The 21625-nt window shown below is 42.5% G+C and overlaps 1 protein-coding gene across 4 annotated transcripts; it reads left to right on the top strand.

Moving 5' to 3' along the window:
* Window positions 1–165: 165 nt before the first annotated feature.
* Window positions 166–20129, top strand: zfta (zinc finger translocation associated). 4 transcript variants are annotated; one of them, XM_004574301.6, is made up of 5 exons: window positions 166–748; window positions 4322–4831; window positions 5640–5999; window positions 9995–10453; window positions 15975–20129. In XM_004574301.6, the coding sequence occupies exons 1-5, from the start codon at window positions 625–627 to the stop codon at window positions 16460–16462; spliced, it is 1941 nt and encodes a 646-aa protein (XP_004574358.1). In that variant the 5' UTR covers window positions 166–624; the 3' UTR covers window positions 16463–20129. The 4 variants fall into 4 exon arrangements, with proteins under 4 accessions (XP_004574358.1, XP_004574356.1, XP_004574357.1 ...); XM_004574299.6 differs by having other exon boundaries at window positions 171–748; window positions 4319–4831; XM_004574300.6 differs by having other exon boundaries at window positions 254–748; window positions 4319–4831; window positions 5643–5999.
* Window positions 20130–21625: the final 1496 nt, after the last annotated feature.

The following is a 21625-nucleotide window of genomic DNA, read 5'->3' as shown; positions in this document are numbered from 1 at the left end:
CTGAACATCTGCACAGATGTGTGTGACACATGAAAACAGCGCGCGCTGCCCCGGTACAAAGCAGGAGCTGCTGAGGGGCCCCGACTCACCGCCTCGTGGTTAACCGGCGCTCTGCCTTCATGTCGCGGCTGTGGGACGACAGCAGCAGCAGCAGCAGCTTACCGGTAATAGCGCCTGCTGCTCCCTCTGCCCCCCCGGGGTGGGTGTGCATCGTCGTAGCTGCTACTGTCTCTTTAAATTTACCCAGGAGCCCCTTAAGGAGCCCCAGGGGCCCCTAGTCCGGCTCCCCACCCTGAAGACAAGCAAGAGCCTAAAAATTCATGAGTAGAGGCCTGAGCCGAGGCGCCTCCACCGAGCACCGCGGAGCAGCGGCCCTTTTCGCCGGTGGATTTATGATTGTGTGCTTGCATGAAAAGTTAACTTGGCTCCCGCGTGGGGGGACCGCGGAGAGCACGGGCTCCTCGGCGGTGGGCTCGTTATAGAGCGCCTGGCAGATGCGTGTCGAACGCTGCGGAGCGGCGAGAACGTGTTGTTGTTGTCAGGGTGACATGCCCCACGACGGCGACACGACCCACTGAACGAAGCACCGCCAACCACGACTAAAGCGAGAGCAGCGATCCAGTGATGGAAGAGAAAGGAGCGGGGCAGGGGCAGCCCGTGAAGCTCCGCTGTGCCTATCAGCCGGAGCTGCTCTCATTAATGACAAGCGGGCAGGAGGAAACCACGCAGGAGGAGAGCGAGTTAGTAGGTAAAGAGCAAAAAAACACATCTAGTGTTAATTTTCTTGTTTTTGTTCCAACGCTAAGTGGGTCTGCGTGGCTGTCAGATACACAGCCATTATCAGGCAGCCAGTTAATCCGTGTCAGGGACAAAGCCATGGAGCAGCATGGCCCCTCCGTCTCTGTGGCTCCTATAAACAAAGGCTCAACTGCACGCAGGCAGCCAGGCGAAGCGCACACTGCTGACACCTAGTGGACAGCGGAGGTACAGGCCGTCTCAGACCTGTCATCGAGCGGAATAAACGCTGATCACATAAAAAGGCAGGGTTATCCTTTCACGTGAGGTGCGAGCTGACCGCAGGAATGTCCGTAAGCAAGTTGTGCTTGATTACCAAATGACAGCAGCGTGACTTTCTCTGGAAGTTTAAAGCTCAAGCTGTGAGGAACTGAAAGGCTAGCCTGAAAGACATGCCTACCAATGTTAGACCTAACAGTTCAGTCACATGATATCTCTGCTGCTTTCTCTCATGTACTCGTTTGGGTTTTTGTAAAAATTGGATAATTTAAGCACACTATTTAAATGTTACCCATCCTCAGTGAGATAGAAATAGACCTGTGTGGACAGCCTTTACCTTCATAACGTCATATAATTGGGAACTAGAGTGTTTTGCTCCAAGCCTGCTGATGTTCAGGTGTATATAGTTTTTATTGGTCTCTGTCAGCTACAGGGATTTGTTTTTGAGTGAGCCAGTGCAACGCATGGAGTCAGACTACTGATTATTTGTTGGACGTGTGTAGAGCTGGGCGATATGAGATTTTTTCATATCACGATATGTTTTTTTCATTTCAGGCGATAACGATATCTATCACGATATAAGCCAAATAACTATATTTGTAAGATTTAAATGTGCCGTTGCTCACAAGTAAAATGTGAAATAATCAGCAGCTTGTTTTTATTTAAATATTTATTTCCCATAATAAGTTCAACAGGGTAGATGTACTTAAGGAACATGAGACTTTTTCAGATAAATAAAGGCAAATATTGCAAACTACACAAAAGGCAGCCGCTAAAGCGTTTAAGTTTCAAAATAGAACAAACGAAACAGACTAAATTGTCAATTCCACTTAGAAACAAAATATTAATTCTAAAAATAAATCTTAGTTTGTTTTACAGAAGAACAGACAAAACTGACTAACTTTTGTCAATATCAAATAAACTGAGAACTAAAAGGAAATTCTCAATCTCTCCTTGTTGTATAGCTGAGCTTTTCAAACAGTTTTAACAGTTACTTTAGTCTGACAAAAGCCGAATGACGAATTAGCGCTTCCAGTCAGAGACTGAGGCTACGTCCACACGTACACGGGTATTTTTGAAAACGGAGATTTTCTGTTTTCGTTTTAAAAAATAATCCCGTCCACACATAAAGGCAGAAATAAAGGAAAACGCTGCTATGAACATGCCAAAGCAGCAGGTGGCGCTAGATTCCTAACCGTGCAGAAATGTTGGCCAATCAGAAGTCTAGAAGCCTCGGTGGGAAAAAGTAAACAAAGCTGGGGCATAGAAGCAGAACAGAGTCGTATATGTAAGCATTTAAACACTGCAGAGAGTAGAATTAACAGTAACAGTATTGTAGAAATTCATTTCACCGAAACAATAACGTGGCGCACAGTGTGACGCATGCACCAGTTTATTGTATTTCCAGACTTGCTTTCGGCACATTTACAGTGCACGCTACTCTGTTTTTTGTCAGACTTGAAATAGCCGAAATACCTTCACACTACGGAACTTCTATGGCTCTTCCGTTCGACAATCTCTCCGGCATTGGAACCATCATCTGTTTTCTCTTCGGTCACGCTCGGTTGATTTTTCTAGTCGGCACACTCATTTCCTCCATTACCCGCTGGCTGCTTCCCAAACAAACACACGTGCGGCTTGGCACTTGTGCTGTACGTAACAAGTCACGCGACGTGACGCTGCGGCTGTGATTGGTTCGGCTCTGCGTTACTTAATTTGGATTGGCTGACCTTTTTTTTTTTTTTTTTTTTTTGAGGACAAGAGCGGCGAGGTCTATCGCGATAGCTTAATTTCTCTATCGAGTAAAAGTTATATCGCGATACATATCGTTATCGTTCTATCGCCCAGCTCTAGACGTGTGATTATTATTGAGTGTGCAGTCTGAAAGAGAGACTGCAAAGTCGTGCTATGGGAGAACGTAACTAGGCAGCATCATATGCTAGTCTATAGGGTGACTTTAAGTTTTATTTATTTATATAGCACATTTTAAAACAACAGGGTTGATCAAAGTGCTTAACAATCGGCAAAAATCCAGTGAGACACTAAAAGGCAATGCAAGGGAAAAAATGAAGAGGAGGAAGCCAGTGAACGTAGAGCCAAGGATTGAATGGTGGGAGGTGAAGAAGTCTAAAAGAAGATTTTTGACCAGATGATTTAACACAATCTTGGAGAATGAGAGGATGAGGACTGAGACGGCTGGTGTTGTGAGTTGGTGCTATATTAGTTGACTTGAGGAATAGAGAAGTGTGCTCCTCAATTTAATTTTGAATATAAATGAAAATTGAAATTAAATTTAGCAGCAGCTTCAACAATTTGATGGGGTATTCACTCTGACGGGCAGGCGGGCCATGTAGACACCCAAGTTTGTGCGTGCAGTAACTCAAGAACAAAGTGGTGTGGGAGCTTCAAATTGATGCCATGGGTATCAGATAGGTGGCCTCACGATGCTTTGGTACACAGGAGCTGTACACACTGTAAGATGCTCAGGTAGCTGCAGAACAAGCACAAGTGATCAGCCCCCCCCCCGCACTGACAGCTGGTGTGAAGTCTTTTTGCTGCGCTGCTGTGTTTGGTTTGTTCTTCACATTATGGGGAAACATCTCCACTTTGAGCTTATCTGACTAATCAACATTATTTCAGAAGTCTTGGTTTGTTCAGATGCAGCTTTACAAACCCAATGGCACCATGTTCTTTACGCAAGAAGAGCCTCTCTCCTGCTAACTGAGGCCCGAAGGGCTGCATGATCTGAACCTGAGCTGAATTTACTGGGACATCCTGCAAAGATTGTAGCATTGTGTTAACACACACCTGAATCAGCAGCCTGCCAAACACTTCTGCTTTTACAGATGATGCTCATCTGTAAACTGAACTGTATTTTTCATGCGTTAGCCACTTGCGGCCCACATCACCCCTACTTCTACATGGACGTGAAGAAATCGAAGGCAATTTGGCCCTCGAAGTGACTTTTTTGTTAGGGAGGATTTGTTTGTTGCTAAGTGCAAATACGTTCTTTAAAAAGCAAAAACTGATTTAATATGAAGGCCACATGAGCAGAGAGCATGTCGGATTGGCTGATGTGTCACTTTGATTTTGTTAAATACGAACAAAATTGCGTTTATGTCAAGTTTTGTCTTGTTATACAATATTTTAAATTTTGTGCTTGTTTTGTGGCCTCACATGAGATGACAGTGGCAGCAGTGGCCCACAGCTTAAGTCTGAGATCTCTGCTTTAGCAACATGAAGACACTGCTTCAGTTTGAAACCTGCTGCTCTGATCTGTACTCTGTCTTGTTCTTGTCTGAAGAAGACGGTCTTGCCAATGGCCATGGAGAGGTGGAATCAGAGAGCGGTGTGGTCACGCCTGTCAGGTCACCAAGCACCAGCTACTGGAGCATCACAGAGAGCCCAGATCACCCCCTCCTCCTCTCCCTGGCCCCGGGGCCCTCTGGAGCCAAACCCAGGGTGCAGAGAGCCTCGCGTCCAGGCCTGAGCCGGATTCCAGGCCGTGACCACCGCCGGTACTACCACGAGTACTGGCGCAGCGAGTACCTGATGGACTTTGACCCCCAGAGGCACGGCATGATCTGCATGGTGTGCGGTAGTTCATTGGCCACTCTGAAGCTCAGCACTATCAAGAGGCACATCAGACAGAAGCACCCAGACTCCCTGCTGTGGAGCGCTGCTGACAAAGAGGTGATCCGCTCGGGGTGGGAGAGCCACCTGAGTTTGGGGGGAGGGCAGAAGTTATACAGCCCTGCTTCGGCACCCTCACTCCAGGGCGAAGAGGACACTAGGCACTCAGGTCACCAGACTGGAGGTGGGTTGGTTTAAGTAGACGATTTTCTCACACTCAGTATGAACTCATACTGTGAGGAGGAACCGATGATGTAATGTTTGATTGGATTGGACTGTTTGAAGGTAGTCCATGTTGCTTATTTAATATTACAGAGAGGTAGCACTCTTTCTTGCCTGACAAAAATAACATGAATAATCACTCACACACACCAGTGAAAATGGAGCTGCTATCCCATAATGCTTGGAAAAGCAAACAGGAGAAGCTGAAGCACTGAGCCTGTGACGTGCATGGTGGACAAAGTGAAAGCTGGGATCAAGCACTTCATACAGCATGCAGTTTTCACCCACTCGCTCAAGCACTTTTTCTACATTAGTGCCTTTTATCTCACACTCACACACATTCACACACAACTCTGGGTTAGTGCCAAAGCATATTTGGCATGGAGACCAGGGATGGAACGACCGACCTTCTGATTAGCAGATGACCTCCTCCACCTCCTGAGCTGCAGCCGCCCCGTGTGCTCACAGTAGGTGGCAGAAAAGTGCAGATTGTGGCAGATATTACTTTATGTAAAAACAATGGATTTAACATTGTGATGATAGGGAAGTTTCCCAAATGTAAAACTCTCCCAGATTCAGAAAAAGAGTTTAAAAAAACAAACAAACAAAAAGGCAATTTGAAGACATCTATAATAACCATGGTGTAATCACATAAATTGGAATGAAGATGTAAACACCTGACGTTACCTGTCTGCTGGAAGCAAAGCTAGTACAGAGCCATAAAGCTAAAAAGTTGATTTGTCGTCATGCTGTTTTGTCTCTACTATAAGCAGAAACTGCAGACCCTGTGACAGCCCAGGAGCAAACGCAGCAGCCCATCAGCCTGACTCCCTGCTCTGTGGAGGGTGAAGCCCCGCAGCCTAAAGAAGAGGAGCAGTACCTGCCCGAGCCGTCAGCGCAGATCTTGGAACGCTATCTGAACGACTCGCTGCATGCCTGGTTCCGTCAGGAGTTCTTGATGGAGTACGAGTCTCATGCCGGTCGGCTGCTGTGCATGGTGTGTGGAGCGGTGCTGCCCTCGCTTCACCTGGACCACATAAAGAGCCACCTGCTGGACACCCACCCTAACTCACTGGTGTACAGCTCTGAGGAGAAACACTGCATCCTTCAGGCCTGGACTCAGACTCACGGTAAGAAGTGCGACACCTCACACGCCCACCAGCAAAACGCAGTGTTGGTATTAAGGAAATGGTTTGTGCAAGTGAAACCAGTAGGAGGTACTGTAGCCACAGATTAACATAAGATCGTAATGTCACCCTGTGGTCCTTTTACACGTTCACCATCTTCTCTTTTCCGTCTCTGTGCTGTGATGTGTTCATGGTTCACATCCATAAAGCTGCAGTTTGGATCCAGTGTGTCTGTTAGCTAAGTGTACAGTGTTCACTGTATTTAGCAGTGGATAAACCCTGTAATGTGTTTGGCTCTCAGAGCGTGTGAATCAGCAATACCCCAGCTCAGTTCATCTTCAGACTCCACAGCACTGACATTAGAAAGACAGGTCGGGAGGGTAAGATGACTCATTCTTTAGTGTTGGTGGAGAGAGATGGACACAAACTGGAAATTTGAAATTTTATATGTAATTTTCAGATTCAAGCCTAACTTGTTTGAGTCAGATGGTTGCGCTGGTGCAGAGCAGGCTGGGATCGTCATGGTCAGTAAAAGGTTACCAGAGATTATCATGGTGGTTGGATTCAAACACCAGGTTCCACCTTTCATAAGGTCCTATACTGTCTAAGACAGGGGTGTCCAACTCCTGGCCTCGGGGGCCGGTGTCCTGCAGGTTTTATGTGTGTCCTTGATTAAACACAGATGATTTAAATGGCTAAATGACCTCCTCAACATGTCTTGAAGTTCTCCAGAGGCCTGATAATGAACCAATCATGTGATTCAGGTGTGTTTGACCCAGGGTGAGATCTAAAAGCTGCAGGACACTCGAGGCCTGGAGTTGGACACCCCTGATCTAGGAGCTCAAAATCAGTCATGATAGCTTTGGTGACATCCACAGAGACCACGAATGTCCGAGTCAGCCTGAACACAACTGGGATCAGCAACAGAAACGATTGTTTGATGAATATTCTCAAACCAGATCTTCCTTCCAAATTCACCTTTGACCCCTGTCAGTAGTCTGCGGTGATCATTGAACAGAAGTTCGATGAGACAGTGACAAAGACAAAAGGCCAACATGTTAGACATGATTTAGTCTGGCACCATCTACACTTTTATGTAGACATTTATGTAACTTAACCTGACACACCTGTTACCTGCTGAACTCTTTACTGTGATGGAGGCTGTGCCAGGTCAGATTAACAACAGCTGCTGTCAGAGTTTTGATGAGAGGTTAACAGGAACCGGAGTCTGTTTGTTGCTTCAGTCGTTCTCACAGAGCAGCTGGATGTGTGAGAGTGAATGGATGTTTCTCTACAGTGAGAGAGATGCATTTAAATGTGCAGGAGGAAGAGCAGCAGTGACTTCATCAGTTACTTCTCACAGCAGCATCAGTATGGACACTTTAACCTGTCACATGTCACACTACTATCAAGAAACTAAACAATTTAAACTGAAACAGGAATAACTCCCATCAAAACTAATGATAAAAGTGCAGCGATGGTGCTGATGGAGGCCAGAGTCAGAGACCCAGCTCTCCACCTTTTCTGGCCTTATATCTATCTCATGCACAACAACGACACATCGGACGTGACCTCTCTAAAGATGATGGCACGATATGTCACTTGATTTCTCACAGACCGTGACACTGTGTGGCTCTCTGTCCTTCCTCTCTGAATGAAGCTGTGGGGATGTGACCTACACTAATTTTTCCAGTTATTGCAATTCAAGTCATTCAGGTCCAGTGAACAGCTTGAAATGGTACAAAGTGTTGAACTGCCAGAGGTTAAAAAAGGTAACGTTACCAAAACCAGTAAAATAATGTACATTTCAGACTGGTACAAAAAGGCCTTTTTCAGGGACAACATGGGCTAACAGTTTAAAGCTGCTCTGCAGCAGTGCAGAAGCTGCTTTCAAGCATAACAGTGGTTATAGTGAGCAAGTCTCAGCTTGAACTGTGAAGAGAAGACTTCGAGCTGCAGGTAGAACGCCAGACGTCAGAATAAGACAAAGAGGTATTATGGACTAAATAATCAAAGCTTGAAATCTTCGGTTCGTCACGCAGGAGCTTTGTACACTGTCGAGTGGGTGAAAGCTCCACAGTGTGTGGCATCAACTGTCAAACATGCCAGAACTACCTTAGGAACAAAGAACAAGAAAAAAAAAAAAGAAAGAGTAGTTGTCAAACAGCTAACAGATCATCTGCAGAGGAATGGTTTATTTGAAGAGTTTCAGTCAGGTTTCAGAGCTCATCACAGCACAGAAACAGCTTTAGTGAAGGTTACAAATGATCTTCTTATGGCCTCTGACAGTGGACTCATCTCTGTGCTTGTCCTGCTAGACCTCAGTGCAGCGTTCGATACTGTCGACCATAATATCCTATTAGAGCGATTAGAACATGCTGTAGGTATTACAGGTACTGCACTGCAGTGGTTTGTATCATATCTATCTAATAGACTCCAGTTTGTGCATGTAAATGGAGAGTCCTCTTCACACACTGAGGTTAATTATGGAGTTCCACAGGGTTCAGTGCTAGGACCAATTCTGTTTACATTATACATGCTTCCCTTAGGCAGCATCATTAGAAGACATAGCATACATTTTCACTGCTATGCAGATGACACCCAGCTCTATCTGTCCATGAAGCCAGATAACACACACCAATTAGTTAAACTGCAGGAATGTCTTAAAGACATAAAGACCTGGATGGCCGCTAACTTTCTGCTTCTTAATTCAGATCAAACTGAGGTTATTGTACTCGGCCCTGAAAATCTTAGAAATATGGTATCTAACCAGATTCTTACTCTGGATGGCATTACCTTGGCCTCCAGTTACACTGTGAGGAACCTTGGAGTCATTTTTGACCAGGACATGTCCTTCAATGCACATATTAAACAAATATGTAAGACTGCTTTCTTCCATTTGCGCAACATCTCTAAAATTAGAAATATCCTGTCTCAGAGTGACGCTGAAAAACTAGTTCATGCATTTATTACTTCCAGGCTGGACGACTGTAATTCATTATTATCAGGAAGTCCAAAAAAACTCACTGAAAAGCCTTCAGCTGATCCAAAATGCTGCAGCAAGAGTGCTGACAAGGACTAGAAAGAGAGAGCAGATTTCTCCTGTTTTTGCTTCCCTTCATTGGCTTCCTGTTAAATCCAGAATTGAATTCAAAATCCTGCTCCTCACATACAAGGTCTTAAATAATCAGGCCCCATCTTATCTTAATGACCTTGTAGTACCATATCACCCTATTAGAGCACTTCGCTCTCGCTCTGCAGGCCTACTTGTTGTTCCTAGAGTATTTAAAAGTAGAATTGGAGGCAGAGCCTTCAGTTTTCAGGCCCCTCTTCTGTGGAACCAGCTTCCAGTTTGGATTCAGGAGACAGACACTATCTCTACTTTCAAGATTAGGCTTCAAACTTTCCTTTTTGCTAAAGCATATAGTTAGGGCTGGACCAGGTGACCCTGAATCCTCCCTTAGTTATGCTGCAATAGACGTAGGCTAGTAAAAAAAAAAAAAAAGGAACAAAGAACAAGATGGTGAGCTTGAAAACACAGCACAGCCTCCAGACTTAAACCCCATCGAGCTGGTTTGGGATGAACTGGACAGAAGAGTGAAAGCAAAGCAGCCTACATGGTCCACATTTATGGGAACTTCTGCTACAGATATGGGAGAAGATTTGATTTCTGTTGTAGACAGAAGCCACGACTGTGTTCAGCTGTTTTACCGGCAAAAGGAGGGAACTTTGATGAGTCAAAGGTTTAGAAAACATTTTGGTCTGTAAGATGATTCAATGATTTCTTTTTTTAACTCCAATTACTTATTTGTGCTATGCTTTGATTTCAGTGCAATGAGACATTAAACTGCACAATTTGCTATTAAAAAAACTGGAAAATTGGGTTGTTCTGAATGTCTGAATGACTCACAGCTATCATTTGAACACTGATGTAGCCACAGTGGGACTGAAACAAACGGATTAATATTAGAAATGTTGTATGTTTCTGTGCCCTGTAGCAGAAGAAGCGGAGCACTCAAACAAATCAGAGACCAACACCAAAGATGGCGCTGTGGGACTCTTCTCTGAGGACGTGGAAACCATCCAGATCAACACTGACGTGTACACGGAGGGCGACGGCACTTTCACTCAGGACACTTGTCTTATTGGTGAGGACGGCGGTGTCGGAGTTCCCCAGCAGGGTCTGCAGCCCTTCCGGCAGCCTAAGAAGAGGAGGCTACACGGGGGCGACCCGTGGCGGCTGCGTCTGGACTATCTGGTGGCCTACGGGCCTCAAGGCCACGGCATGTTCTGTATGGTGTGTTCTCAGGTCCTGCATGAAACCAAGGTTAGCAGCTTCCGCCGCCACATCCAGGAATGTCACCCGGAGACCACAACCCTGAGCCGACAGGAAAGGGAAGCCATGGCTGCAGCCTGGACCAAAGATTACCCCAGTGAAGGCATGCAGATCCAAGATGGTGAGAAGCTTTCAGCACTGATACACATCTCTGTAAAGCTGTAAACTTGTTAGTAGTAGTTTTCAACAATATTAGGCCTTTTTAGAAAGTTTGGTGGTTTTGTACTTTTCATGTTTTATAAGTCAGCTTTGTCAGCTGCTGCTGACATCCACAGTCAGTGGAACACAACACATTCCCACTCACAGAGGCTCTAAAGCACCTGACTGCTGTGTTAAGAGTTGTTTGTGTTTGGCTGGTCTTTTTAGCATCCTCACTTAGCCTGAGAAAACAGACATTTGTACATATACCGTATTTTCTGCACTATAAAGCGCACTTTAAGCGCACTCCTTTAATTTTCTCAAATATCGACAGTGCGCCTTACGTATGAATTCTGGGTGTGCTTACTGACCTCGAACCGATTTTATGTGGTACACGGTGCTCAAAAATCTGTCAAAAATGTTTTAGTGCGACTTTGCTAGTCAGGAGCCTCTTGGAGTAATCTGGGTCCTAAACTCCGTCCTCTTCAGGTCCCAAAGTCAAACGAACACTGCAGCATCACTGAGAGTTAAAAACTGTCTAAATTTTTTCATCTTTAATAAAATGATCAGCGTTGCTGCTTTACCAGGTGTATCAATTAAGTTTAACATCCAGGCATCCATGAAAACACAATTTATTAAATGTAACGGAGTTCATTTAATAAATTCAGAAATCTCTCAGTTCTGACTGAGAGATTTCTGAAAGAATTCAAACGTACAGCTCTGCTATCACCTCCAACATAAATGAAGACAGAAAACTAAACAGCAGTGATGTTTGCAGGGTTACTGAAGTTGGGCTAGCTGGTATATAATGATGTGCTACGCGATCACCAGCGACACAGCTATGCTACCATAAGATACACAGTGAAGCTGGAGGATGAACGCTAACACTTTTCCACTCGATAAAAGTTAACGTGAGGTTAGGGACAAATGCAATCGCATGGCAGGATGCTGTAAACGCACCAAACTTCAGCAGGAGAACAACTGAGATAATCCATCCACAATACGAGGTTAGTCATTATTATACTGCAACAACATGGGAATAGAGCAGCTGCCAGAGAATTCAGCATTAATGAATCAATGATATGAAAGCAAGAAGAATGAGTTGAGTAAAGTTTGACTTATCTAACTGTTTTGTTTCGCTTAGTGTGCCTTATAATCTGGTGCGCTTTATAATCCGAAAAATACGTAAATCTCAGCATTTGCAATTCTCTATAGAGTCCAGCCGAAACTGACATTTCACAGCTGATACAGTCAGTAATATGGAACGCCAGGACTGCCATAATGAATTAATTAAATACACCATTAAATAATTAATTAAATGTGGCAATAATTAATTAAAATTGGAATTAATTAATTAAATAAATAGTTATGACACATGTAATTAATTAATTATTGACACATTTAATTAATTATTTATGTATTTCACATTTTAATTAATTATTGACACATTTAATTAATTAATTATTGACACATTTAATTAATTATTTATGTATTTCACATTTTAATTAATTATTGACACATTTCATTAATTATTGACACATTTAATTAATTATTTAATGATATATTTATTTATTTCATTTTGGCAGTCCTGACTATGGAACGCCAGGACTGCCATAATGAATTAATTAAATACACCATTAAATAATTAATTAAATGTGGCAATAATTAATTAAAATTGGAATTAATTAATTAAATAAATGGTTATGACACATGTAATTAATTAATTATTGACACATTTAATTAATTATTTATGTATTTCACATTTTAATTAATTATTGACACATGTAATTAATTAATTATTGACACATTTAATTAATTATTTATGTATTTCACATTTTAATTAATTATTGACACATTTAATTAATTATTTATGTATTTCACATTTTAATTAATTATTGACACATTTAATTAATTATTTAATGATATATTTATTTATTTCATTTTGGCAGTCCTGGCGCCTGGCTCTCGTCATGAAATAATTTTATCTGTCAGCCTCACCCATCAAACTCAGGGGGCGGGGTTAACGCTGCCCATGCAGCTTCTCTAACATTTGATTGGTTGCCATGCAAAGTAAGTCAAAACAGGTCGATCCTAGATAATCGATTGCTTGTGTAGACTTGGGGCAGCCAGTTATCCCAGAATGCAGATCAAATCACAAGCAGCAATGGTGGTGGTGTAGTTTTAAAATACCCCGTTTTTCTGTCACCAGCTACACTTTTAACAGTGTTTTAGCCGCGAATGTCGCGCCGTATGTCTGGTCAGGTTGTCAACATAGAACATGTTTGCAAAAGTGCTCAGATGTTTTCAGAGATTTCACTAGCTCTGCTAACAATTAGCATGCAGAGTGCACCGAGGGGGTTACGTTAACCGGTTTGTTTACATATTCCACTCTCCGTGTTCCACATGTTGCATTCGCAGATTCTCATTTTCACCGAACGATCGTCTCTTTCCGCCTGGTCTTGTGTCTCTGTGCTTCTGTAACATAAAGAACGAGCTGACGTTTTTCTCACGAAACCAGCGATCAGCTCAGCAGACCCTCAGTTTACCTGCATGCATCCTCCTCCTCATCTGTCAGCTGTTTAACACCTGCTGCTAATTCAAGAAACACGCCTAGTTACCTGGTGATAGTCACAGTTTAACTGGGCAGCCGGTGCTCGATATAAAGCAATGTCAGCGCATTTTTCTGCACAAGATAAGTAAATATAGTATTTTCCCCGAGCGCAGAGCTGCTGGAGCTCGTTTCCTTACAGAGCACTTTATAGGCGAGCCAGCTTTATCAGCGGCTGATGTCCAATCACCGGCACACAGCTTTGAAACATCACCTTAGTTTTAGCTCTCAGTGGTTAAACGCTGGACTTCATTCACTCAGGTTCTGTCTGTCGGGTCACGTTTACTTCGCTGTTTTATTTACAACTGAGCAAATCGGTTTGGCTGAGGTTAAAGTTAAGTTTCATAACTGCATAGTTTCACAGACGTTTAATGGTTCACTGGCACATGTGTTAGACTGAACTATCATCTAAATATCATCTGTTTTTTAATAGTTATTCAACTGTATTCTAAGCACCAGCTGTCTGTTAGAATGTGATTTTTTCTCTCTCTCTGTTGGCAGAGGTATAAAAATGCGCAGGAAAATCTGACATGCATGGCGAACTTCACCGACGATATTTAGGGAGGAATAAACACACATCAAACATAAATGAACCATTTGCCTGTCTCCATAATTGAGAGCATTTTCTCTTCTTATGTCAACACTCTCTCTCTCTTTTTTTTTTTTTTGCTTTTTCGGTCATGTTATGTTTACCTGTCAAAGGCTTGTTACAAACTATGAAACACATCGTGCAGACTTCTGGATGTTAGAAGAAAACGAATACTGCTCATGAATGAGACTAAAGGCAGGAAGGTGTCCTTTAAAACTAAACATGTTAATAGGACCTCCCTGTTTATATCATAGTTTATGATATAGCACGTGTATTTCAGTAATAGCCTGCTGAGGCCACTATACGTGCTGGCCTCATATCAAATGTGAAGGCAGACTGAGTCTATGTTTGACGTTTTTTATATCTAATCTTCCTTTTCAAACATTTAAACAGCAGCGAGTCTGCAGCTGAGGGAATACAAATTCAAATTGTCGGAACAGGTTTGCTCGTTTCTTGGATTCATTTGGTGATTTATTAAATGTATAACTGTTATTCTAATCTGCTGCTGAGTCTCTTACACTTTTCTTTATGCTGTATATTTTCACGTCTCTGGAATAGTTGGCAGTTAGATAGTCAGCTGGGAAACTTTGTGTTAACTCATGGAGCTGAGGATATCGTGGATGTGCTGACCTCGCTCCGTGGTGTACAGGGTGAGGTCAGCATGATTAATATTCACAATAAAAATATTAGCCGAACATCATGAAGTCTGTATGTGTTTCATAGTGTCGAACAACCTTTGTACAGTTAAAGCCAGCAGTTACTACATGACGGAAACACCAACGTTATCTCTTTTATGTGTTTATACACAGGTCACGCTGATTACTGAACAAAAACCCAAAGATCAGATGTTAAACAGATTTATTTGCTCTCTCTCCTCCTTAAACATGTTTTTAATGTTAGTTATAATTCAGAATTGGCGACTGAAACACGTAGGACACATAAGAACATCAGGAAATAAAACATCGATAAATATAACCTCAGTAAAAGAAGTCAGCGGGGGTTACTACAGCTGTGTACCGGGGCCTGCGCTTTGTCGGTGGGATTGCTTGCGAGGCGAGCGGGTCTATCCCACGCTTTGCCGTGAGACTGGGCAGACATCTCCGAAATCATCGAAACACTTTTGCAAAGAGGCTGTATCTTGACAAACCGACCAGACACATGAAGATTAAACCACTACATTCTCGGCTAAAAAAATATTAAAACGGTATTTGGTAACACACAAACAGGGTTTTTCAAAGCTCAGTTCTGTTAGCTTCCACATGCCGGTTGTTGTGTGCTAGAAACAATGGCCACCAGGCCAAAGCAATGGTTTTGACTCGATCAGCGTTAACCCCGCCCCCTGAGTTTGATGGGTGAGGCTGACAGATAAAATTATTTCATGATGAGAGCCAGGCGTCAGGACTGCCAAAATGAAATAAATAAATATATCATTAAATAATTAATTAAATGTGTCAATAATTAATGAAATGTGTCAATAATTAATTAAAATGTGAAATACATAAATAATTAATTAAATATGTCAATAATTAATTAATTAAATGTGTCAATAATTAATTAATTAAATGTGAAATACATAAATAATTAATTAAATGTGTCAATAATTAATTAAAATGTGAAATACATAAATAATTAATTAAATATGTCAATAATTAATTAATTAAATGTGTCAATAATTAATTAATTACATGTGTCATAACTATTTATTTAATTAATTAATTCCAATTTTAATTAATTATTGCCACATTTAATTAATTATTTAATGGTGTATTTAATTAATTCATTATGGCAGTCCTGGCGTTCCATACAGTAAAAGATTCCACAAGAATGGTAGTGTAGCGAGTAAGTTAGCTAATGTAGCAGATAAATCTGTTAAACAACGGAAGCTTTGTCAGGAACATTGTTCTGTTTGGGTTTTATTGAAAAATGAAGATGATAGTTTGCTTGCTTATTAACTATTTCTAACCTTACTGACCACTCAAAGCACTTTAGACTACAAGTCACAGTTTAACCATACATTCATTCAGTTTAAAGTGTACAAATTAATCTGATTCACATGCAGGCACAGGGAGAACTTATGGGGTCCTGGCTCGGTCAAACCAGGTGGGAGTGCTAATCGCATAGCGTGTATTAACATAGCTTGTTTGCAACTTACCGTGAAGACGCCACTTGAGTCAGCACTGTGGGTGGTTAGAAAGGCTGGAAAAGTGCTATCAGGTGCAACAAGCAAAGACACTAGCGTGTGACTTGATTTTGTGGTGGAACTAGGCAAGAATCTGGCATCCCCTCCCCCTTATTTTTTTCCCACAGAAATCAACCCCAGTGAAGTTGATGTCCTCAGTACCGCAGGAGAGACAAATGAAGACGCCTCCCCTGATGTCAAAATACCCAGCAAACTGGTGATAAAGGAGGAAGCTGTGGGCGAAGCCAAGGGCAAATCAAAGGATAGCAGCGCTGCAAACACACCCCGTCATGGTCATTACCCCGGCAAGGACCAGAGGAGGAACTACCAGGTGCGCTGGCGGACGGATTACTTGATGGATTACGACTGTAGGAGGCACGGGCTGATCTGCATGGTGTGTGGAGCCACTCTGGCCACACTGAAGGTCAGCACTATTAAAAGGCATGTTCAGCAGGTCCACCCTCACTCGCTGTATTTCAGCGCAGTGGAAAAGCAGCAGGCCCTGCAGAGCTACAACCAGACTGCCCTGCATTTCATCCATTCTGATGACTGCTTTTCACCCCGGGACCACGGACATACTGAGCTGGCCCCCACTTCAGCACACTTGGACACTTAAGAAGGGCTTCTGTCTGTTGCTCCTTACATGACTTCAGAAACAGCCCTCCTTGTTCTCTTGAAGGGAAATTCAGGTATTTGTAATTTGTAAAAGACTGCAATTTCCCTTTAAGTCGGCATCTGGGAGTACTGCTGTGGCTAAAGGACAATAACGGGTGCCACATGGGAATTGACAACAATACAAATATCGCGCAGCCTAAAACAAAATCAAAGTGCAGCCTCTCATTTGAAACTAAAGCTTTTTTGCACATCGCCTGTTTTACCTGAGGACCTCACAAGATTTGGGGAAATTATTGCTTTAGATGTACAAAATGTATGTTTTGCTTATGTATTTATTTCCTAGCTTTGTATCTGTTGGTACTTTAAATATAAATCAACATGAACCCAAGTGGGTGGTCCTCTGGCGCAATCGGATAATATCTCTGAATCTGCGGACACAAACTGTAGAGTAACGCTAAGATACTTTTAAAAAGTAATTTATAGAAAAATGAGATGGGGCTCATGCTATCGGTCCAGTCACATTCACTGCTAATGTGGCTAACATTGAACATAGATGGATCTTCTTTTTGTTGGGGGGACATTCGCTTTTCACATCCCAAGAATTGATGCAGTGTTCTCTTTGGCAGCCAACAACAAAACATTTCTGCTTTGCTTCTAGCTAGCTGCTAGCAGCTAGCTGCATGTGAATTTATTCTGCTCCTTAGCCTTTTTGGGCGTACCAAACTAGCTGCTAATGTGCTAATAAGCCTGTTTTGTTCAAAGTAGATGGGGTCCCCAGGTACAGGCGCATACAGAGCAGCATTTATGATGGCGACATTTAACAGCCAAGCCTACTAGTTATGTTTATGTCAGAATCATATCAATGCATGGACTTAATATTTTGTGAAGTTTGACCAAGGCAAGATATTAGCCGTGTTGCACCTGCAGCTTTCAGCTGCAACTGCTCCTCTGGAGAATAAAGTGCCCCACAAAAGAACTGAAAGTAATGGGACAGTTATGTCTTTGATAACTTTTGCCTAATTATTTAGCTTGCTAACTGGCAGGTAGCAGTTTCCTACCAGCTAACGTAGCGGCACTGTTACGTTTGATGTTCTGATTCCTGTCCTCCAAAAAGGAAAGCTTTACTGAACGCTGAATGCTTTGATCTTAGTGTAAACACAACAAAGATTTCCAGTGTAAACATCCCAAAATGGCAACAAACTCCTCAAATTCCACTTTGAGGTCACCAGGGCCACCCTCTTCCTGGGCTAGCTAGCACGCAGACAGAATTAGCAGTTCATGTTGTGCGTCTCATGCGGGCTGGTTCAGGAAAAACAGAAGTAACTTTCTGGTCTGAATCAATGTAAATGTGGAAGATTTAAACACGGATACTCGTTCACAGCAGACATGTTTGGTTTGTCAGAGGAGGAAAAGGTCAGGCAAGCTCGGAGAGGACTTCTAGTACCGATGCCCTATTTTGCATTTCTAAAGAAAGGCATTCAGTTATGCAATAAAATATAATAACTTATCGATCCTACGCTTGATCTCGCCACAAAGTTTCATGATGCTCGGAAGTGCTCGCTAACAGACAAAAGGGGTGAGCAAGTTGCTGACTGAGTGAGTGGAAATGAGCCATTGGTTTCCCTGCTGCAAGTCAAAATGTTTGTTCCTTTGATACCCAACGAGTATCTGGACTTTAGCACTTATGGCACAGTGAACTCCTGGAAATGTGGCATTGTGGGGGCCTGAGTCTTCTCTCAGGAAGTAAGAAACAGAGTGCTCAGTGAGGCGAACAAGAAAACTGAGTCAAATTTAAGACAACTCAGCACTTTGTCCCCTAAAATGTACTAAACCCCAAATGTCCTTGTGTGCATCCAATAGAATTAAACTATGTTTGGTGTTATTGCTGAAGACAATGAATGGCAGCGTGCAGTCACTGGGTTCACATCACTCCAGTCTATTTAATCTCTTGTTTACAGAGGAGGAAGAGGAGGCCCTCTTCTCACTTATCCTCAGCATTTGGCATCAACATCAGCCTGAATCGTTTTGTTAGCTAAAAGCTGTACAAAAATATGTAAATATGAATGATTATTTCTTTATATGAGCACTTTGATGCAGCCTGGTTTCTACAGTCTCTGTTTGTAATTATATCCAGTTTTTCTACCTTATTCCAAACAGCGTCATTTTTCAACACTTGGAGCGAAGCTCGTTGAACTTCTGCCTTCACTTTGAATCCCTCGCTTCAGCTCTGGTACCGCTTCATATTTTTCGTTCACTGTACAAAGTTTATGCAACGAAGAAAACTGAAGATTAATTATTTGGAAAAGAAAAGTCTGCCATAACCAGTTCTTCACCTGGAAATTGTACCTCAGGGATTTTGTTTTCATCGACAGCCCTTTCACATAATCGTTCTCACCTTGTAGGCTGTCGATGTACTGATGGAAGAGTCAGGATTGGTTGTACAGGTGGGAGAAATATGAGAACCTGGGCCACTGAAAACAGAAGTCTAAAAATGTTACTTTTTTATTGTATTTTTAAGAAGTTGTGCTTTCACAAAAAGTTGGATTTTAAGGGGGAAAAGTCATGTTTTAAGAAAAAGTCACATTAGAATGTCATAGAATTTTACAATTGTGAGCAAAGAGCATATATGATCAGTTTATTAGGTACACTCTGCTAGTGCTGGGTTGCACTCTTACATCATCCAGCCGCTGCAAACAGTCTTCAGAGATTTGCACGGTTTGCAGATTCGACTGCTGCCCCACAGTGGACGCTGTGGAGTGAACTCAAGAAAGCAGTCTGAGGTGATTTGAGCTTTGTGGCACGGTGTGATAACCTGCACCATCAGAAGACGATTAAACCAGGTCAGCAGCAGTACCCAGGTAGGCTGTGGTGTGTAAACGATGCTCAGTTGGTACTTAGGGAAGAGAACACCCACACTTTAACACCGGCACACAGAGCCTGGACCACTGCTGCAGGCCACGGCGGGTCCATGTGTTGAAATTCGGACACTATCATCTGAATATTGTAGTAGAAATGACTCATCAGGGTGTTTTGGCAAACTTCTGTCGTCCGGTTTTGGTGAGTCCGAGTGAACTGTAGCCTGCTGTACTTGCTGAGCAGCCCCTGATCTGCTGCTGCTGCTGCTAACGTGTCCTGTGTTTTCTCCTTTTTCAGACCGTTCTCTGTAAACGTAGACACGGTCGTGGAGGAAAAAGTCTTATGATTGGCTGTAAATGAGCAGTCAAACAGGTGTACCAAATGAAGTGGTCAGCGAGTGTATGTTTATTCTGACATATTCTACACCTAAAGCAGAGAATATGACTTCATTCTCAAAAACAACTTGTGAAACCATGACGATATTCTGCGTTTCCCCTTTACACGCTGCAGCGTCTGTGGTCAGCGGCTCCATTCCTGACTCACTTTCTACAAATGATTTCATTCGTTTGCATTAGAGCAGGTCTAACCATGGCTCTAATAACGTTTTGACACAGCACTTATATTTTAAAATGAGGTGAGTTGCAGTGAAACTCATTTAAGTGAGACATGATGCACTTGATTGGATGTGTGTTTACTGTGTTTGTGGGGGGAGGAGCTCCTCCTCCTTTATGTTCTCATCACCTTTCATCTGTAAATGATCAACATATGCATTCTCTCCTCTGTGGTCTTTGAATAAATACTCATTACCACGAGTCTGTCTGTGGGGTGTCTGTACTACTCTATATCTGTGCACAGTTAAGCTCAAATAACGGACACTTGAAATGTGGTTTGAAACACCAGAAGCATCAAAAATGAGCTGAAAGAGTCCAGCTTTGGACCAGCACACAAGTTCCCTCACAATCAGCTCATTGTTTGTATAATAGTTTTAGATTTAATGAAGGCGTGAAGCATTTCACCATCATATTATTATTAATACTGTCCAACGTACAAGCATGCACGACATCTGGTGTTTTTTAATCAGATTACATTTTCCTCTGGGATGAATAAAGTATTCTGATTCTCAAATCATTGTTTCCAGTTTTTCTCGTAACCTTGGCCGTTCAACAGCTCAATTCAGGGCTGAAAAACACATTTAATCTCAACCAAATCAAATTTACACCTTGTACCTCTGTTTCTTTTCTTTATTAGGATGTGTTATGATTGAAACCTCTCCCACTAATTATAGTTTTGAATATTGAATCATACAAACAGGAGACATGGTCAGTCATTTGAAAGTTATCAGAGTTGTGAATATTAACGTTTAGTAAATAATCTCCTGTGTGGTCATGAAGAGTTCAATGAATGTATAAAGTAAAACATATTCAGTATAAGTACCGTGTTGTTCTTTTGGTCGCTGCTCAAAACCCGTGAGCACAGGTCAGGGTCGGGACGTCGCTCGAGAGCTTCCACTCAACTGCCCATCTCCAGTTCCGCTTTGTCATAAACCAAACCCAGATGTTTATGTCCTACAATAAATATAAATATACTGATATTTTAATGATTTTAATCATTTCAAACACAGTGGGAAGTAAGTATATCATTAGGATTGTCTAAATCAGGGCTCTCAAACTCGTGGCCCGGGGTCCACTTGTGGCCCACGTCACCCCCTGCTTGCACATTGACCTGAAGAAATCGAATGCAATTTGTCTCTGAAGTAGAGCTGGGCGATAGAACGATAACGATATGTATCGCGATATAACTTTTACTCGATAGAGAAATTAAGCTATCGCGATAGACCTCGCCGCTCTTGTCCTCAAAAAAAAAAAAAAAGGTCAGCCAATCCAAATTAAGTAGCGCAGAGCCGAACCAATCACAGCCACAGCGTCACGTCGCGTGACTTGTTACGTACAGCAAAAGTGCCAAGCCGCACGTGTTTGTTTGGGAAGCAGCCAGCGGGTAATGGAGGAAATGAGTGTGCCGACTAGAAAAATCAACCGAGCGTGACCGAAGAGAAAACAGATGATGCTTCCAACGCCGGAGAGATTGTCGAACGGAAGAGCCATAGAAGTTCCGTAGGGTGAAGGTATTTCGGCTATTTCAAGTCTGACAAAAAACAGAGTAGCGTGCACTGTAAATGTGCCGAAAGCAAGTCTGGAAATACAATAAACTGGTGCATGCGTCACACTGTGCGCCACGTTATTGTTTCGGTGAAATGAATTTCTACAATACTGTTACTGTTAATTCTACTCTCTGCAGTGTTTAAATGCTT

This window comes from Maylandia zebra, linkage group LG3 (genome assembly GCF_041146795.1).
Source record: "Maylandia zebra isolate NMK-2024a linkage group LG3, Mzebra_GT3a, whole genome shotgun sequence".
NCBI lineage: Eukaryota > Metazoa > Chordata > Actinopteri > Cichliformes > Cichlidae > Maylandia > Maylandia zebra.
This window is presented reverse-complemented; position numbering and strand designations above follow the sequence as displayed.